General features: G+C 52.3%; 1 protein-coding gene across 8 annotated transcripts in view; it reads left to right on the forward strand.

Annotated features, from left to right (window-relative positions):
• ITPRIP (inositol 1,4,5-trisphosphate receptor interacting protein) overlaps nucleotides 1–17,462 on the forward strand; it is a 59,727-nt gene that overhangs the window by 18,476 nt on the left and 23,789 nt on the right. For 5 of the 8 annotated variants that reach the window (XM_082425248.1, XM_082425245.1, XM_082425246.1 and 2 more), the window contains one exon: nucleotides 2,809–6,644. The exons of 2 other annotated variants lie outside the window; for them this stretch is intronic. In XM_082425248.1, coding sequence (XP_082281374.1) covers nucleotides 2,822–4,492 — 1,671 coding nt within the window. In that variant the 5' untranslated portion in view covers nucleotides 2,809–2,821 and the 3' untranslated portion in view covers nucleotides 4,493–6,644. Of the gene's footprint in view, nucleotides 1–2,808; nucleotides 6,645–7,416; nucleotides 7,487–17,462 lie in introns of those variants that run through there. One more of the 8 variants, XR_014253483.1, reaches the window with a different exon arrangement.

Raw genomic sequence — 17,462 nt, forward strand, 5'->3', positions numbered from 1 at the left:
TCTCCTAACTGGCTGCTGCCTAGTATTCTACTATTAGTACTCCACACCTTTATCCTAAAACTCTGATCCCCGTTTATCAGCCGGCCTTACAGTTTTATCTTGGACCACCCCGGCCAAACTTTCCACTGAAGTTTCTCTAACGTAGAATCCGGGGCTGACCTGTTTCTGCAATTATCCAGCAAGCTGCCTCTTGTCTTGGGGAAGAGAAGCCGGCTGGCTGCCCCCGTTCTTTTTCCTCACCCCACCTCCCTTCCACTCTGAGACTTCCTCCACTTTCTCCTGTCCTCCATTTCCTCCTCAAGTAGAAATACCTAAGTGCTTCAGAGTTCACCTCTGAGGCCTGAATGTGTCTGCACACTGAACTCTGCTGCTGCTGGACCTCCCTCCTCCCTGCCAAGCCTTTTGGTTCCTACTGACAGGGTGGAATCACATCTGAGCAGCAGGCTTTGCCCAAGTGTGGCAACTCAGGCCGTCTATTGGGTTGGCCAAAGAGTTCGTTCGGGTTTTTCCGTAACATTGGAAAAACCTGAACAAACTTTCTGGCCAAACCAATACATCCTGGCACTGCTGAGTAGAACCTGCAGAGGTACTCTTACCTAATGACAGATACCTGCCTCTTGGCACCATTAGGGTAAGAACCAGAACAGGTGGCTTTCAGGGTGCGAATTCAAGGTCAGGGAATGGGGTGTATTGGCATGTATTGGGGAGGCGTGGGGGGCGGCTCTTGGTTCTCCAACAATGACCTCCTTTGGCCATCTGCTCTCCTAGCTGAGGTCCCCGGCAGGAAGCAAGTGGGGCAAATGTGGAAAAGGCCAATTGTTACTTCCCAAGATTCCAGCCAGGGAGAAGAGGGTATAATATAAAACTTACCATGTGAGTCTGCTTCTCAGACTTTAATGTGGATGGTATTAAAATGCAGATTCTGGTTCAATAGGTCTGTGGTGGGGCACAGATTCTGCACTTTTTTTTTTTATAAATTTATTTTATTTATTTATCTATCTATTTTGGCTGCGTTGGGCCTTTGTTGCTGCGCACTGGCTTTCTCTAGTTGTGGCGAGCAGGGGCTACTCTTTGTTGCAGTGAGCGGGCTTCTCATTGCGGTGGCTTCTCTTGTTGCGGAACACGGGCTCTAGGAACACGGGCTTCAGTAGTTGTGGCACGTGGGCTCAGTAGTTTTGGCACACAGACCCTAGAGCGCAGGCTCAATAGTTGTGGCGCACGGGCTTCGTTGCTCCACGGCATGTGGGATCTTCCCGGACCAGGGCTCGAACCTGTGTCCCCCTGCACTGGCAGGCGGAGTCTTAACCACTGCGCCACCAGGGAAGTCCCGAGATTCTGCACTTCTAACCAACTCCCAGAAGATGCTGCAGCTGCAGTCTGCATAGCAAGTACTGTGTTGTAAGAGGTTAGTCCTTCCCCAAAAGTCACCTGAAAGCTAAAAATCCATTTATCCTGGAGGAATGGTGTGTCTCCTTTCACAATTAAGTTAGATTTAAAGTTCAGATGACTCGTGAGAGGAAAGCCAATGATTCAGTCACTCTGGTTGTCTCCTAGACTGTTCTGGGGAAAGACCCAGGAGTAGCCAGGAGATCAATGTCTGAATTTGGGGTGGAGCCTTCCAGCTCGGAAGGAGAGGTTTACAGTGGGGAAAGATAAGGGCTCAAGACTGCTTCAGTTACTGTTCAATGAACGTATGCTGTGCACCATTCACTGTGCTGTGTAGGCAGTTTGCATGGACCAACACATCCATCAACATGATGACCCTCTGGGTGCTCTGGCTTTCCTTTTGTACAGTAAGGAAACTGGGGCTCAGAGGGGTGAGTTAACATGCCCAAGGTCACACAGCTACCCACTGAGTGACAGGGCTGGCTTTGGAACCCAACCCTCCTGTTCTTAACCACTAGGCTATACTGTACTGAGGAAACAAGCATTCACTAGAAGGCATTCACTGGCAGGGGAGGAGGGGATGTCTTATACAGGACTATTTTGGTTTCAAGTGTTGGAAAACAACTCAAACTGACTTAAATAAAAAGGGAATGTATCGGGAGTTCTCTGGTGGCCTGGTGGGCTTTCACTGCCACCGCTCAGTTTCAATCCCTGGTCGGGGAACTGAGATCCCACAAGCCACGTGGTGCCACCAAAAAAAAAAAAAAAAAGAGAATGTATTGATTTATATGACTACAAAGTCCAGAGGTGATGGCTTCAGGCACAGCTGGGTCCAGGGCATATGCTTTCCTCCATGTTGGCATCTTTCTGATCCCCTCTTTGAGGCAGCCAGAGAGCCACCAGCAGGTGTACTCCTGTTCCCCCGGCAACCCTAGGCAACAGGGTGAGTCTTTCTCCCCACTAGTCCCAACAAATCCTACCTCTTATCTCCCAGTGGCCAGCATAGGGTCATAAGCTCACCCTGAAACAACCCCTGTGGCTGGTGAGGAGGAGCATGAAATAGCCTTGGGCCTGGGTTACATGCTCACCCCTTAAGCAGCGGGTGGGTTCATCCCCACCCAGACCATAAGGACTGGGAGTAGAAAAGGTTTGGTTCCCAGGGAAAGTGGGGTGCTGCTACCAGAAAGAGCGCTGTCTGGGCAGACCGAAACAGGTCCACCGCTGTGGTTGTGTTGCCAGGATCGCTGCTGTGGGACTTCGGGGTTCTTGTTCCCGAGGCTAGGCTGGGCGTGGGGATGGGGAAGAGCCGTCAGGCGTCCACCAGCTCGGCGGGCCGGAGGTCGGTGGGAGGGAACCACGAGGGAAGAAGCGGCACCGAGGGAAGCCCGGTGTGACCGTCGGCCTCTCTCTCCCTGTTCCCAGGAAAGCTGCAGCCATGGCGCTGGGGCTCTTCCGGGTGTGCCTGGTGGTGGTGACGGCCATCATCAATCACCCGCTGCTGTTCCCGCGAGAGAACGCCACGGTCCCCGAGAACGAGGAGGAGATCATCCGCCAGATGCAGGCGCACCAGGAGAAGCTGCAGCTGGAGCAGCTGCGCCTGGAGGAGGAGGTGGCGCGGCTGGCGGCCGAGAAGGAGGCCGAGAAGGAGGCGCTGGAGCGCGTGGCGGAGGAGGGCCAGCAGCAGGACGAGAGCCGCGCCGCCTGGGACCTGTGGAGCACCCTCTGCATGGTCCTCTTCCTGGTGGTCGAGGTGTGGCGGCAGGACCAGCAGGACGCGCCCTCGCCCGAGTGCCTGCGCGCCGACGAGGACGAGCTGCCCGGCCTGGAGGGCGCCCCCCTCCGGGGTCTCACCCTGCCCAACAGGGCCACGCTCGACCACTTTTACGAACGCTGCATCCGGGGGGCCCCGGCCGACGCCTCCCGCACCCGGGAGTTTGTGGAAGGCTTCGTGGATGATTTGCTGGAAGCCCTGAGGAGCCTGTGCAGCCGGGACACGGACATGGAGGTGGAGGACTTCATCGGCGTGGACAGCATGTACGAGAACTGGCAGGTGAACAAGCCGCTGCTGTGCGACCTCTTTGTGCCCTTCATGCCCCCCGAGCCCTACCGCTTCCACCCAGAGCTCTGGTGCTCCAGCCGCTCGGTGCCCTTGGATCGCCAGGGCTACGGCCAGATCAAGGTGGTCCGGGCCGACGAGGACACGCTGGGCTGTATCTGCGGCAAGACCAAACTCGGGGAAGACATGCTGTGTCTCCTCCACGGCAAGAACAACGTGGTGCGGCCAGGCAGTGAGGCGGAAGACCCGCTGTGCGTCGGAGACTCCCCATACCTGGACACGATGCGGGTCCTGAAGTGGTTCCAGACGGCCCTCACCAGAGCCTGGCACCGCATTAACCACAAGTACGAGTTCGACCTGGCCTTTGGCCAGCTGGACACCCCGGGGTCCCTCAAGATCAGGTTCCGCTCGGGGAAGTTCATGCCCTTCAACCTGATTCCTGTGATCCAGTATGATGACTCCGACCTGTACTTGGTCTCCCATCTTACCAGGGAGCCCTGTGGGGGGACCCCGCCATCCAGCACAGATTGGCTCCTGTCCTTCGCTGTCTATGAGCGCCACTTCCTTAGGATGACCTCGAAGGCGCTGCCCGAGGGCGCCTGCCACCTCAGCTGCTTGCAGATTGCCTCCTTCCTGCTCTCCAAACAGAGCCGCCTGACGGGCCCCAGCCGGCTCAGCAACTACCACCTGAAGACCGCCCTGCTGCACCTCCTGCTCACCCGGCGGCCAGCCGCCTGGAAGGCTGAGCAGCTCGATGCTCGTCTGCACGAGCTGCTCTGCTTCCTGGAGAAGAGCCTGCTGGAGAAGAAGCTCCATCACTTTTTCATCGGCAATTGCAAGGTGCCCGAGGCCATGGGGCTCCCTGAGGCTGTACGCAGGGCTGAGCCCCTCAACCTCTTCCGGCCCTTCGTCCTGCAGCGAAGTGTCTACCGGAAGACAGTGGACTCCTTCTATGAGATGCTCAAGAATGCCCCAGCGCTCATTAGCGAGTACTCCCTCCATATTCCCTCAGACCATGGCAGCCTGCCCTCAAAAGCTGTCATCTTGTAGAGCATCCACGACCCAGAGGGCCAGGACACAAGGCATCCTACATGTCCACACACTTGGGGGCATGTGCAGGCCCTGTCCTGGGAAAATGACAGGCTTTGTAGGGCGCCGTGGCTCAGCCTGCCGGGGGAGCCAGACCCTATAGCACAGAGGAAACAGAATTCCAAGCCAAAGCTGGTTTGCTTTCATGCCATTGGGGCTTGCTGGTGAAGATGTTGTCTGGGTTTGGGGACTGATCCTTTGCAGCTTACTTTTGGATCACCACCAATGGCCAAGATGATGACAGAACTCTATGGACGCTGAGTTACAGACAATGCAAACATCGATTTGGGTGTGATTCTTTTTACATCCCAGGTCCAGTCTTTACTTGAATATCAACAAAAGATCTACAGGAATGCTAACAGGGACCCGTGTTAAGACCTTGCACCCTTGCACTCCAGTAACCCTTGACCCCAGGCATCTGCAACCAAGCAGTGGGCACCAGTGTGGGAATTTGCAGTGTTCCATCCACAGCCTGCACAGTAGGGGTCCCCACTGTGGCTGCCATTTTTATACTATTTGGAGAAAAGACCTAGAGAGATTCAAGGCCCCAGGTGGCTAATGTCTCTGTTACACAGAAGTGGGTACTTGGTGGCAGACAGAAGTTTAAGCTGGCTGTTGTTTCAGCTACACATCTCACTCAGGGTGCACCCCCTTTTCTCTGCCCCTTCTCCCAGGATGCTATGTCCTGAACCCTGTGGGTGCCACATACCATGCTGGGTACAAGCATGGTATGTGGGCCCCTCACCCTCGTTATTCTCTCCACAGCTGGTCTCTCTGGCCACCAGTATGTTGGGAGGTGGGGGACACTGAAGATAGACGATGAGAGAGAAAGAGGAGCACAGGGTCACTGGGGCAAAGGGCAGAGCCTGGTACCTGGGGTGCTGGGGTCTGGTTTGCAGTGTGGCCTCTGATGCCTAGTTCAGAGAAGGTCGTAGAGCTGAGAGGTGAGGGATGCTGTAGCCCTGAGTTTTCCTCAGGGTTCCAATCCTAGAGCAGGGCGTGCCTGGAAACAAGACTGCTGTGGAAACCCAGCTCCACATGCAGGCCCCCAAATCCCCTTGGCTGTTCATTCCAGCGGGGCTCCCTCACTGCACAGAACCCTCCCTTCTGGATGGGCCTTCCTGGCCACACAGATGACCAACACCCTAAGAGCCTGACAGAGGCTTGGCTGACTGGGACACGTAAGGACAGACTACAAGCACAGCCCTCAGACCTCAGAGAGGCCACCTTGGCACTGCTGGGCTGTGGTCCCTGGGCAGGCACCAGAGCCTGCGGTCAGAGCTGGCCTCGGTCTCCAGGCCTGGTTCAGAGGGGCTGGGAAGCCACTCCCTCCTCCAGTTATGGCTTCACTTGCCCTTCGGGGGCTCCTGTCTTGGCATTGCCTCGGTAACCTTTGCAGAGCGCCGAGGGGAAGCAAGAATGAGTGCTCCTTCCCCAGCACTCTCCTTCCATGGTTGAAGCTGGCCGTGCCTCCCAGACACGTACCCAATTCCTCAGGGGTGTCGGGCTCACCATGAACTGAAGAAAGGATCCTGTCTCTACCCCAGGAGTGCTCTCACCTGGCCTCGGACTGTTCTAGGAGATGGACAGTTTGCCTGACAGGGTTAATTCACGGTAGGAGGCTCAGCTGTTATGGGGCATCGAAGCCCATAGGAAACTGTAGGAAGCTTCCTTCCATGTGAGCTGGGGTTAGACTGAGCAGCACCTGGGTCTGCCCCTCCCCAGGCCCACATGGTCTCCAACAGTAACCCCGAAGCCCCAGTTCCAGTTTGGGGGAATTTCCTTATTTATTGTCACCCATGCCTTTCCTTTCCCATCCTCATCCTCATCCTCACCTGATGTGCTCTGAGGAGACCCCAGCAACCAAGAACCAGCCTCCAGAAGCCAAGACCAAGCCTGAATCTCCCTCAGCTTCCCCTTTGCTTCCAGGAGAAAATTCACTGAAAAATTACCTTCTGGCCTCTTGTTTATACAGAGACAACAACTCAGCGGGGAAATGGGGATCTTTTATGCACCAAAGCTGCTTCTGAAGCAGAGGGCGGCGGGACTCTTGGTGTTTCATGCTGCCTTATTTATGTTAAAGGAAGAATTAAATTCTTGCAAGGAGTAGAAACTGGTCACAGTGTTTGTTTTTAACTTCAGGAAATCTGTGAGCTTCCCAGGGCAGAGCTGAGGAGGGGGTGGATTTCCTACTGACACGCGGAAGCTTTCACTCCCTTTTTATTCTTATGCTTTCAGGAAATTTAAAAAATAGCAAAACAGAATATTTCTGGCCCATCTTTGAGGCAGCCTGCAGAGTTCCAGAAAGGGCCTTTGAAAGCAGGCTATAGGGTGGATTCCAACACAAAACCTTACTTCACAGAGCTGACGTGTGCAAAGAATGTGGGCCCTGGGAGTAATGTGAAGCTTTTGGCTTGAAGGAAAGAGACTGTCTTTTAAACAGAAGAGTTCTAGACCTTTAGGGCACTTAGGCCTTTCCACTAAGGACAACTTTCTCCGACGGATCTCTTTCCTTCCCGAGGATGCTTGACTTTACCCAGCATCTGCTCACTTGCTGTACCAAATGCCCCAGGACTTTTGCTGCACCTCTTGACAAGTGAAGTGAGCAGGGCTGGCCTGAAGCCACAAGGTCGGTTAGGTTGAACGAGGGCCCCTCCTCCTCAAAAGCCCCAGCCCCTCTCTCTGCCTTGTCAAAGCACAGCCTGGCAGTCCAGTGGTTAGGACTCTGCACTTCCACTGCAGGGGGCACGGGTTCAATCCCTCATCCAGGAACTAAGATCCTGCAGGCCATGATGCATGGCCAAAAAAAAAAAAAAAAGCACAGCCTGGGTTGAGAATCTGGTTTGTAATCAAACCAGCCAGCACTGGTTTGTTTGTAATCACGGGTGTCATCAGAATCCCATGGAGAGCTAGGTCAGATGCCCAGACCCCACCTTGAACCTACACGGCAACCAGGTAAGGCTCTATTTCTAAAGCGCCCTCAAGTGACTGATGACACCCCTAGCTGAGGATGGCTCTTCACTTCCTTTCCAAATGGAAAGTGAAAGAAAACCCAAGTGGACTGCTTTCCCTACAAAACTGTTGGGAGAAAGGCCTGGTAGAAGCCAATGAGCCTGCTTGGGATCTATGGTCCAGGCGGCATCTGCCACACCACAGACATCCGTGAGTACACCCACGCTTACACTAGTGGTATGAGAAGCAGAGAGGGGATGGGGGAGGCAAAGCTGGTGAGCGCTCCTTTCTAGCAGGTCACGCATGGGTATCACCGGGCCACAGGTTCCTGGGCCACACTGCAGACTTCAGTGGAATCTCTAGGAGTCGGGCACAGGAATCTGCTTTCTGCCGAGTTTCCCAGGTGATGCTGGAAGTCCAAGAACCCCTGATACTGGAGGATTAGGGAAGGCCTCATGGTAGAGTGCTGCCAGATACTGTTTCTAAAAGATGGGCAGGACTGACCAGGAAAAGCATTTCAGCCAGAACCATGGAGCGAGGGCAGGAAAGCACCACAGACGTAGGCAATATTTAAGTAGCACGTACTGTGTGCCAAGCACCCTTCCAGAGCGGGGTTGGTGGCAGCTGTGGCAGCAGGGAGTGAATGTCCCGGAAGTTCTAACTTAAGTCACTCAGCAGACTGGGATTCAGAACATTCTCATGCCCCATCTGGTCTCCGCCTCACGGGATAGAGCGGGAACGTTGTTTGGTGTGGCCAGCAGACCACAAGCAGAGAGAGTCAAGAGCCATGCAGTAACGGAAGTGTGGGCCTTCGGCTCACCTCACCACGGCCCCCCACTTCGCCCTCCCCGGACGTGCCCCCTCCCTCTATCCTGGAGGGACATCTTTCGAAGTTAACATTTCTCCTTGCCATCCAAAGATAGCTTGTTTTTCTAACTTGTGTGTCTGTTCTTTTTAAAAACAAAACCAATACAGTCATGATAAAAAAATTCAACCACAGAAAAATTAAGTAACAGATAAAAGCTCCCACGCCTGACTTCTCAGCCCATTCCCCAACGTTAATCAGTAGGAAGTATCTTGTTTATCCTTCCAAAATTTTTCTGTGTATGTACGTATCACGTGTGTGGATGCATCCCTTTAGTTCTTTTTTACATAAATTGCACCATACCATCTAACTTTTCTTGGACATCTTTTTGGAACATTTGGCTCTACCTTATTGTTTAAAATAGCTGCTTGCTATCTCCCTGTGTGAGAGATGTACCTTAATTTACCCACCCTCCCCTGAGGAACACTTAAGGTGTCTCCACTTTTTTTGCTGTTTAAACAACACTGCAGTGAACATCTCTGTGTGTAAAACCTGATTTGAAGTGATCCTCTCCTGGTAATCGCTATATTCTGTACTCACCAACTTGCTGTATATGGATTCACCACCAAGCATCTTAACATAAAAATAAGAAGAATCCCTTTATTCTGGGATTTATTCAATCATCATGACTCTGGAGTGAGGAAAAGCCATTTTTAACCAAGTACTGAACAACACAGCTTCTGTTCCACCCTGGGTCAGATGCTATGTGGGGAACAGATATATAAGACAAGGGAAGGGCTCTGTCCCCACTGAACTGGATCTATTAGGAAGACAAGACCAATGGCCACAAAATAAGCCAGAAAACAATGAAGACTGGTAAGTAATTGAAAGGGAAACGAGTGGCTCTGAGGCCTGCGTGGCGAGAGGGGTGTGTGAGCTGCCGGATCAGCTTTGGGTTTGAGCTGTAAGTTTCTGCGTCATGCATACACCCCTTCATACCGTCATTCATCCAATCACATATTCATGTATTTGCCCCTTCACAAAATACTTGGTGAGTGGCTATCACTTTCTATATGCCAGGAACTGTGCCAGCTCCTAGGAAAACAAAGTTCAAGTGAGACACTTTGTCCTTATACACAGGAAAATGTGAAGAGCCTCCCCAAAGAAAATCAAATCAACACGATTGTCGTTCTGTCACCAAATGCCTGTGTTATATTCATCTGAGCCCAGAGTGGCATTTTCTATCCCTTTGGTGTTCCTCTACAGCCTCAAAAAGAAAACAGAAAATAAAACTTTCAACAACAAACTCTCTCCCAGCAAAATGGAACCACATAAACCTCAGAGGTGTTCAAAGATATTACTTCTTTTTTCGAGGGGAAAAGGTTAGGTCTTAAAAAGTGCAAGAGGAGAGGCCTCCAGACTCCTCCGGGATAAGTGGTCCACACGTCTTCCTCTAGGCTTCCACAGGCTAGCCAGGCGATGTCACAGAAGAAGCAGCAATCTCAGGAGACTCCAAGTGCTCTCAGATGCCCCCCTCCCCAAGGCCCAACTCCTTCCCTCGTTTCCTGCTCTGCTCCTTGCCCTCCCTGCGCAGGAGGCTGTGGTTCTGGTTCCCAAAGGCCCCGGGATCAGAGCCAGGCTGGCTCTCGGAGGGCCCACCAGAGGGCTCACCGGAAGCCCCACTGCCTCAGGGGTGGCACAACCTCCCACATCAAAGAGGAGGAGTGTTAAGGTGACCGGCCCAGAGGAGGGGGCACGAGGACAGCTGCTCTTGCCCCAGCCCGGTCTCCTGCACCCATTCCCCGGGAAGCTCAGGCCCCTCCCTCTCATTTGGGCTGGGCAGCACCTCCTGGCGCCCCTCTACTTAGAAGGCAAGAACTCTGCTGAGCTGCACTTCCGTGTCTGTCTTCCACCCACCCCTTCAGCTCAGCACCAACACAGCTGCTTTGGAGCTGCGGCTGCTGTGAACACTTGAGGTTTCTGCTCAGGCGTGCTGAGACCTAGGCAGGTGGACGCTGCCCCTCCTTCTTTCCTCCTAAGAGAGCCGAGGATGTTTTAAAGAGACAGGTGGTTTGAGACTTACATCTGAGTTCTCAGCATCCTCACATCCATTGACCTGTGTCATCCCCTGATCCTAGCACTGAAGGCTTCGATGTAATAAACATATGTTAAAACCTAAAAAAAAAAAAGTGTGAGATGAGATTTTCAGGACAGGGGTGGGGTAGGCAGTTGGGAAAAATTCAGTCCTATCTACTTCTTTAAAACCCACCGATCAGTAAGGTTTCTCTTAGGGGAACTTTGTTTAAAATAGAAATAGAAAGCAAAGACCCACTTCCCTGCCACTTCTCCCAAGGCACCCTTGGGCCTGTCTTCCCAACTGGCCAGAGATGACTCACACAGCCACCCCCGGCCTCATTGCTCACCTATTCCTGCCGAGAACTGAGCTGTGTTAGACCAAAGTCTCTTGGGACAGTGGTTGGGCCTCCAAAGGCGGATATTGCTCTTGGGTCTCTCCCAAAAGACAGGGCTAGTGCTGAGTCAGCCCCCCAGAAGTGGGACTTCAGGTCAGCCCTGAGATCTCCCAGCCAGAAATGAGGAGTCAGCCCATACATACTTCCCGATTGCTGATACCCCAGGAATCAGGGCCAACGGAGGCAGCAGCAGAAACCTTAAGTGGAGCCAGATTCAGGGCCAGGGAGGTTGGTGGCGTTCGGCCCTCTTGATAGCCACAGCTTCCACCAGAACGATTCCTAAGAAGCTCCCACCACACATCTGTTTCCTCCTTGCAGCATTTTGTAATCAGCGAGGCATAGAAGCTACTGAAGCCCCACCTATCCAGGACAAGACAAGACCTCAAGCAGCAAGATTGCTCAGCCTGAGTGTCCAATGACCCAGAGAGAGACAAGGAAGGGAGGTCCCCCTGCCCCATCTCCATGTGCCCACTCAAACTGGAAGCCCAGTGTGAAATTCTGCCCATGAGGGACCCAGACTTCTCCCGTGACAAAACCGTGCAAAGACCAATGAGACTGAGATTCCAGACAGTGCAGATGGCACAGAGGCTGAGAACCTGGACTCTGTGTTCAAATCCCAGCTGTGCCACGTCCTGCTTAGCAAGTCACATAATCTCTGTGAGTCATGGCTTTGCCTCGTTTCTTCTCCTGTAAAATGGGTATAATGCTGCCCACCTCATAGAGCCATTGAGAAGATTGAGTGTAAAGGGCACCTGTGAAGCACTTAGCTTAGGGCTTGATGAATAATAAACAACAAAAACAGCAGCTGTTGGAACTTCCTTGGTGGCGCAGTGGTTACGAATCCGCCTGCCCATGCAGGGGACACGGGTTCGAGCCCTGGTCTGGGAAGATCCCACATGCCGCGGAGCAACTAAGCCCGTGCGCCACAACTACTGAGCCTGCGTCCTAGAGCCCGCGAGCCACAACTACTGAGTCCGCGTGCCACAACTACTGAAGCCCGCGTGCCTAGAAGCCTGTGCTCTGCAACAAGAGAAGCCACCACAATGAGAAGCCTGCGCACCACAAGGAAGAGTAGCCCCCGCTCACCTCAACTAGAGAAGGCCTGCGCGCAGCAATGAAGACCCAACACAGCCAAAAATAAATAAATTAATTAATTTTTAAAAAAAGGTAGTGGTTATTACCCTTGATCTTTTTAAAAAAATTTTCTCCCATGTTTTAATATTTATTTATTTATTATTTTTATTTATTTTGGCTGCGCCGGATCTTTGTTGTGGCATGCGGACTTCTTAGTTGTGGCACGTGGGACCTAGTTCTCCAATCAGGGATCGAACCCGGGTCCCCTGCATTGGGAGTGTGGAGTCTTACCCACTGGACCACCAGGGAGGTCTCTACCCTTGCTCTTAGGAGGGCTCCTTACAGCCAAAGTCCTACTTCGTGGTTCTCCCACTGATAGTGAGGCTCTCCCTCTAGTACCTCCTCTGCCACACTCAATCACACATTAGTCTGTCTTCCCTGGGGGCTCCTTCAGCACACAGTGTGGGACCTGCAGGACCTCCACACCTACCTTAGGGCCAGGCACATGTTCAGGAAATGTGTGTGCACCTAACCAAAGGGGGTCTGCAGCCCTGGCCCCAGTTTGAGGGAATAGAAAGGGGTATCTTGGCCCCTCTGCCCCCTCTGCTTTCCTGGTCCCTTTGCAGAACAGCTAGCGCTTAGATCAGCAGTTACCATAGCAACAACAGAGCCAGAGAGAGGGTACCAGGCAGGGCATCCCTGCTTCTCGGGAGACCAGGTGCCTCTTCTGGACAGCAAATAGGGGAAACCGCTGTGACGGCTGCCTCATAATGAGCTCCCTGGAAGGGGTCCAGGTTTCTATGTCATCCATATACCCCTTATTTCATCCAATCACGTATTTGCCCCTTCACAAAACATTGAGTGGCTGTCACTGCTATATGACAGGCACTGTGCCAGCTGCTAGGAAAAAAAGTTCAAGTGAGACACTATTCCTGCCTTGAGAGAGCTCCCAGTCTAGAGAGGGAAGCAGAAGGGGAAGGCCAGGGAGGGCAGGAGGCAAGGGGGTATGGGTGAGGGGGGAGCAGCGGAGTGCAGAGGCTAAGAGCAGGGCCTCTGGAGTCGACTGCTTGCATTCAAACCCCGGCTCTGCCTGTTACTCGCCATGTGACATCTGGGCACTTTACTTCATCTCTAAGCCTTAGTTTACCCATCTGTAAAATGAGGGTAATTAGCACTTACCTCAAAGGCTGTGAGGTATCACTAGTATATGTAAAGTATTGCCTGACATATGGCAAGCACGCAGTAAACAGAAGGCTTTCTATTGTTCTGACTCTACCCCGGGTTCCCTCCTCCACACACCCAAAGCCAGTTTTAGATTAGAACTTCCTCCAGTGCTTCCTTAGCAGAGCCCCAGCTGACTCTTACCCCAGCTTCCAGGCTTAGCAGCCCCCACTGCCCCTGCACCTGGGAAGTCTGTGTGTACCCCACCCCCTGCTGCCAGCAGATTATCAGAACAGTGTCCCAGATAAAGTCCCCAAAGGGAGTCTTTCTGTTTAGCACATGAATGGCCAAGTACCACTTATTTCAGGATGGAATTTTAAAAATACCTCCTGCTCTGATCATTTATAGGGTTCCTCAGTATTCATCCTGATACTTTCCTCCTTTGGCAGAAATGCCCAGAAACACACACACACACACACACACATACACACACACACACACAAACATACACACCTTTGAGAGATTTTCTAAACCTCTGAGTATAATCCAAATATTCCACAGCTTTGGAAGTATAAACCCAGATTTAGCAAAGGCCACCCCTGCTAACAGACATGCTTGCTTCCCAGGCCCCCAGTCTTGTGCTGCCGGGAGAGGGGTGCCACGCTCAGACTCCCCTGCGTGGGCAGCACAGAGCCTGCCTCAGTTGCTTTTTCCTCCTTGGCTGACGGGCCTGTGAATGGCTCTCCCCTGCTTGCTCTCCGCCAGGGAGCTGACTGCTGCTGTTCAACCACACCCTCTGAGGAAGGCTGTCTGCTACTAAGTGGGCTGGGGACTCTTGCTGCCTGCGAGGGGATTCTTGGTTGTGGTGGATCTTTGGGAGGAAATGACAGGGCAGCGTATCCTACAGTTCTTGTCGGGAGCACGTGTGTAATCATCTTTTCCATGAGCAGCATGGTTCCGGGTGCTTTTGTGTTCCATGCAGCATACAAGCTGCCCGGTAACTGGGCAGGCCTGCGGGCATTTCAAATCCCTAACACTTTAACCCTCGTAAGATGATAACATCCTCTGAGAGGGCAGACAAGCTGGATTCTGAGTACTCCTCCATAACACAGGAGAGGGTATTTATTTTACCATCATCAGCAACATGGCAAGATTCCAAGATTCACAATATTAAACTAGGCTTGGGATGCATGGAATGGGGGTAGGGGAAGGAATAATAGTCCCAGCTTCAAAGTGTTCACAGGTCATTTGAGTCTAAACCTGCACACATGAAGCAACCAGAAAACAACTCCAAACCATGCATCAAGCTGTGTGCAACGTAGGACACCTTGTTCCACAAAGTGCTGGGAGAATGAATGCAGAGTTCATGTCTAATCATCCTCAGAAGCCTTGCCATGATTATAGGGTTGTTGGCCATTCACTGAGCATTTCCCTGGAGGGTGCTAAGTCCTTATATGGATGACCCCATTACTTTTCAATGACCCTATGAAACAGGTCCTTAGTCGTTCCGTGTTACAGATAAAAAACTAAGGCTCAGAGTGATTAAGCATCTTGCCCATGGAATTTAATGAATGGCAAAGCTAGAATCTGAACCTGGTACACCTGACCGCACAGCCCTCTTCTTATCCTCTATGGTACACCACCTCTTTGCCCAAAGAAAAATTCTTATCTGAACTTTGCAAGAGAAAAAGCTGGTTGAAGAAAAACACCAGGAGGCTGCTCTGGGGAAGATTAGAGAGTGGAGGAAACAGCATTTGCAAAGGCTCAAGAGCTCTGGCACAAGCCATATGTGAGCAAAATGTTTGCAAAGACCAAATGCCCAGGCTTCCAGGGACTCATAGGGGTGGATTAATGGGAAATGGGGCTCCTGGGTGGACCCAGTGTTCAGTGTGTATGTAAGGCGGGGAAGGGGCTGGAGGCTAATCAGTGAGAAGCCCCTCGGGCTGGATATCTGATTGTTTGTGTAGACTTTTGATAATAAATGGAACCAGGCTGACATAAACCACAGGGGAGCCTAAGGCAGAGCAGCGATGTTTCCCCTCCATCAAGATGATCATTGACTTTGACAAAGGAAATGTGGACCAGGTGGGATGTGAGGTAAGAAGTTACGGGAGAGACACCCCAACCACAGCCCTCACCACCAAAGCTCCGAGGAGCAATGTGGAGGTCCCCAAGGGCAGTTCCTGCAGCAGTGAAGATGCTCCACCTTGGACTTGACCATTTGCTGATAGGTTTAATCCACTCTAACACAGCCACTCTGCTGTCTGAGATCAGAGAAGTTTAGAGCTAGAAGGAATCTCAAGTACCATTTACTCACCATCCCCACCACCCAGCACAACCACTGCCAGCTGTCCTGGCCACCCCAACCCACCCCCACTGTGCCAGGATGTAACTGGACTCAGCCCAGATGCGCTCCAGTCCAGAACCACCAAGGAAAGGAGTCCACACGACCGCCTCTAGTCATCAGTTCTGATGTTATCATCATCTATGACGAGGAGGCTCTTTCAATGCTGTGGTTTAAACTGTCTTTCTCTTTGTCTAATAGAGGACACATTTCACCTTAAATCCATAGTTGAACATGCTTTTATAAGATATTCTCCAGGGGCTTCCCTGGTGGCGCAGTGGTTGAGAATCCGCCTGCCAATGCAGGGGACACGGGTTCGAGCCCTGGTCCGGGAAGATCCCACATGCCGCGGAGCAACTAAGCCCGTGCACCACAACTACTGAGCCCATGTGCCGCAACTACTGAAGTGTGCCCTAGAGCCCGTGCTCTGCAACAGGAGAAGCCACCGCAATGAGAAGCCTGTGCACCGCAACGAAGAGTAGCCCCTGCTCGCCGCAACTAGAGAAAGCCCGCGCGCAGCAACGAAGACCTAACTCAGCCAAAAATAAATAAATAAATTTAAAAAAAAAAAAAAAAAAAAAGACTTGGCCATCAGGACCTTTTAAAAAAAAAAAAAGATATTCTTCAATTGTTGAAAGTGGTTATCTCCGAGATATGGGATGATGGAAGACCTCCTGTTTCTCTTTCACTGATTTCTTTTTAACCCTGATGTAATATTTTTAAACCCCCACCCATAAAAGAAGTGTTTGTTTTGAAAGCTCCTCATGGAGACTTATTTAATTGCCTCTTTTCTCCAGGCTAAATGCTTCTAGTTTCATCCAGAGGTTGACAATTCAAATTCCTCTGTGGCTGACGGGTGACATAAAGGAAAGATAAGGAAGTAGTGTAAGGCAGTGCAGGTGACCCTTGCCAACTGCACAGAGCACGCCTGGCTGAAGGGCTTTCAAATCCCAAATTGGGCTGTGGGCCACCATCCTGCAAACTTTCCATGAACACTCTTCTCCATCCTTTCTTTCCTGGTTCTCCAAGCTTTCTAAATTAGCATGTGGAGCCCCAGAAGAGAACATCTTTGGTTCTGGCCACCCAGAAACAAGCCTTTGTTGAGTCAACAGCAGTCTCAGTCCCATGCCAAACACTGGCCAGCACACAGGATTTACACCTGCAAAGATGATCAATCCCTGAGTCCCAGGAGAGGCCACAGAAGCCAAGCAAGGATGCCAGGGAAATGTGACTCACAGACCTCACTCTGTGTTGGCTCGGGTGCCATGGCAACAGAGCGCCCCATCCTGAGTAGATGGTACAGAGACTTCCCCATCAAGTGGCGCCTGTTCTGGCAGACCCTCTACTTCCCCAAGCAGGCTGGCTCTGTCCAACTGGCACGGAGTCACACTGGTAAGTATTTACATGAGTCAAAATCCACCCAGAGGCAGCAGATGGCCAGGCTAGGCCAGGCTGAGACATGAGGAGAGAGGGGCTGGTTTGGGCTGAGACAGAGGCAGGAGCAGCAGACAGCTCTTCCACGGGCACTGGCAAGTCCAAACATCACTCCTGCTGCTGCCTGGTCTCAGCATGGCTGGAGGCTGGGAAAAGATCCCGCGTGAACAAAGCAAATGATCACAGGCTGATCCTGAGACCCTGAGATAAAATGGCATTGTACAGAACTGTTCCACTCCTAAGGCACCTGCTGGCACACCTGGCCATCCTCTGGGGCTCCTTATCGTCTTCAGTGGTGGGCGTTGTTGGACGGAGCCAGCCGAGGTGCCATATCCAGCCAAGAGAAGCATTCCCGTAAACTGGTGCAGCTACTGTGGAGAACAAGTGGAGGTTCCTTAAAAAACTAAAAATAGGGGCTTCCCTGGTGGCACAGTGGTTGAGAATCCGCCTGCCAATGCAGGGGACACGGGCTCGATCCCTGGTCCGGGAAGATTCCACATGCCACGGAGCAACTAAGCCCATGAGCCACAACTACTGCGTCTGTGCTCTAGAGCCCGTGAGCCACAACTACTGAAGCCTGCGCGCCTAGAGCCCATGCTCCACAACGAGAGAAGCCACCGCAATAAGAAGCCCGCGCACTGCAACGAAGAGTAGCCCCCGCTCGCCGCAACTAGAGAAAGCCCGCACACA

Source organism: Balaenoptera physalus (genome assembly GCF_965194825.1).
Source record: "Balaenoptera physalus genome assembly, chromosome: 14".
Taxonomy (NCBI): domain Eukaryota; kingdom Metazoa; phylum Chordata; class Mammalia; order Artiodactyla; family Balaenopteridae; genus Balaenoptera; species Balaenoptera physalus.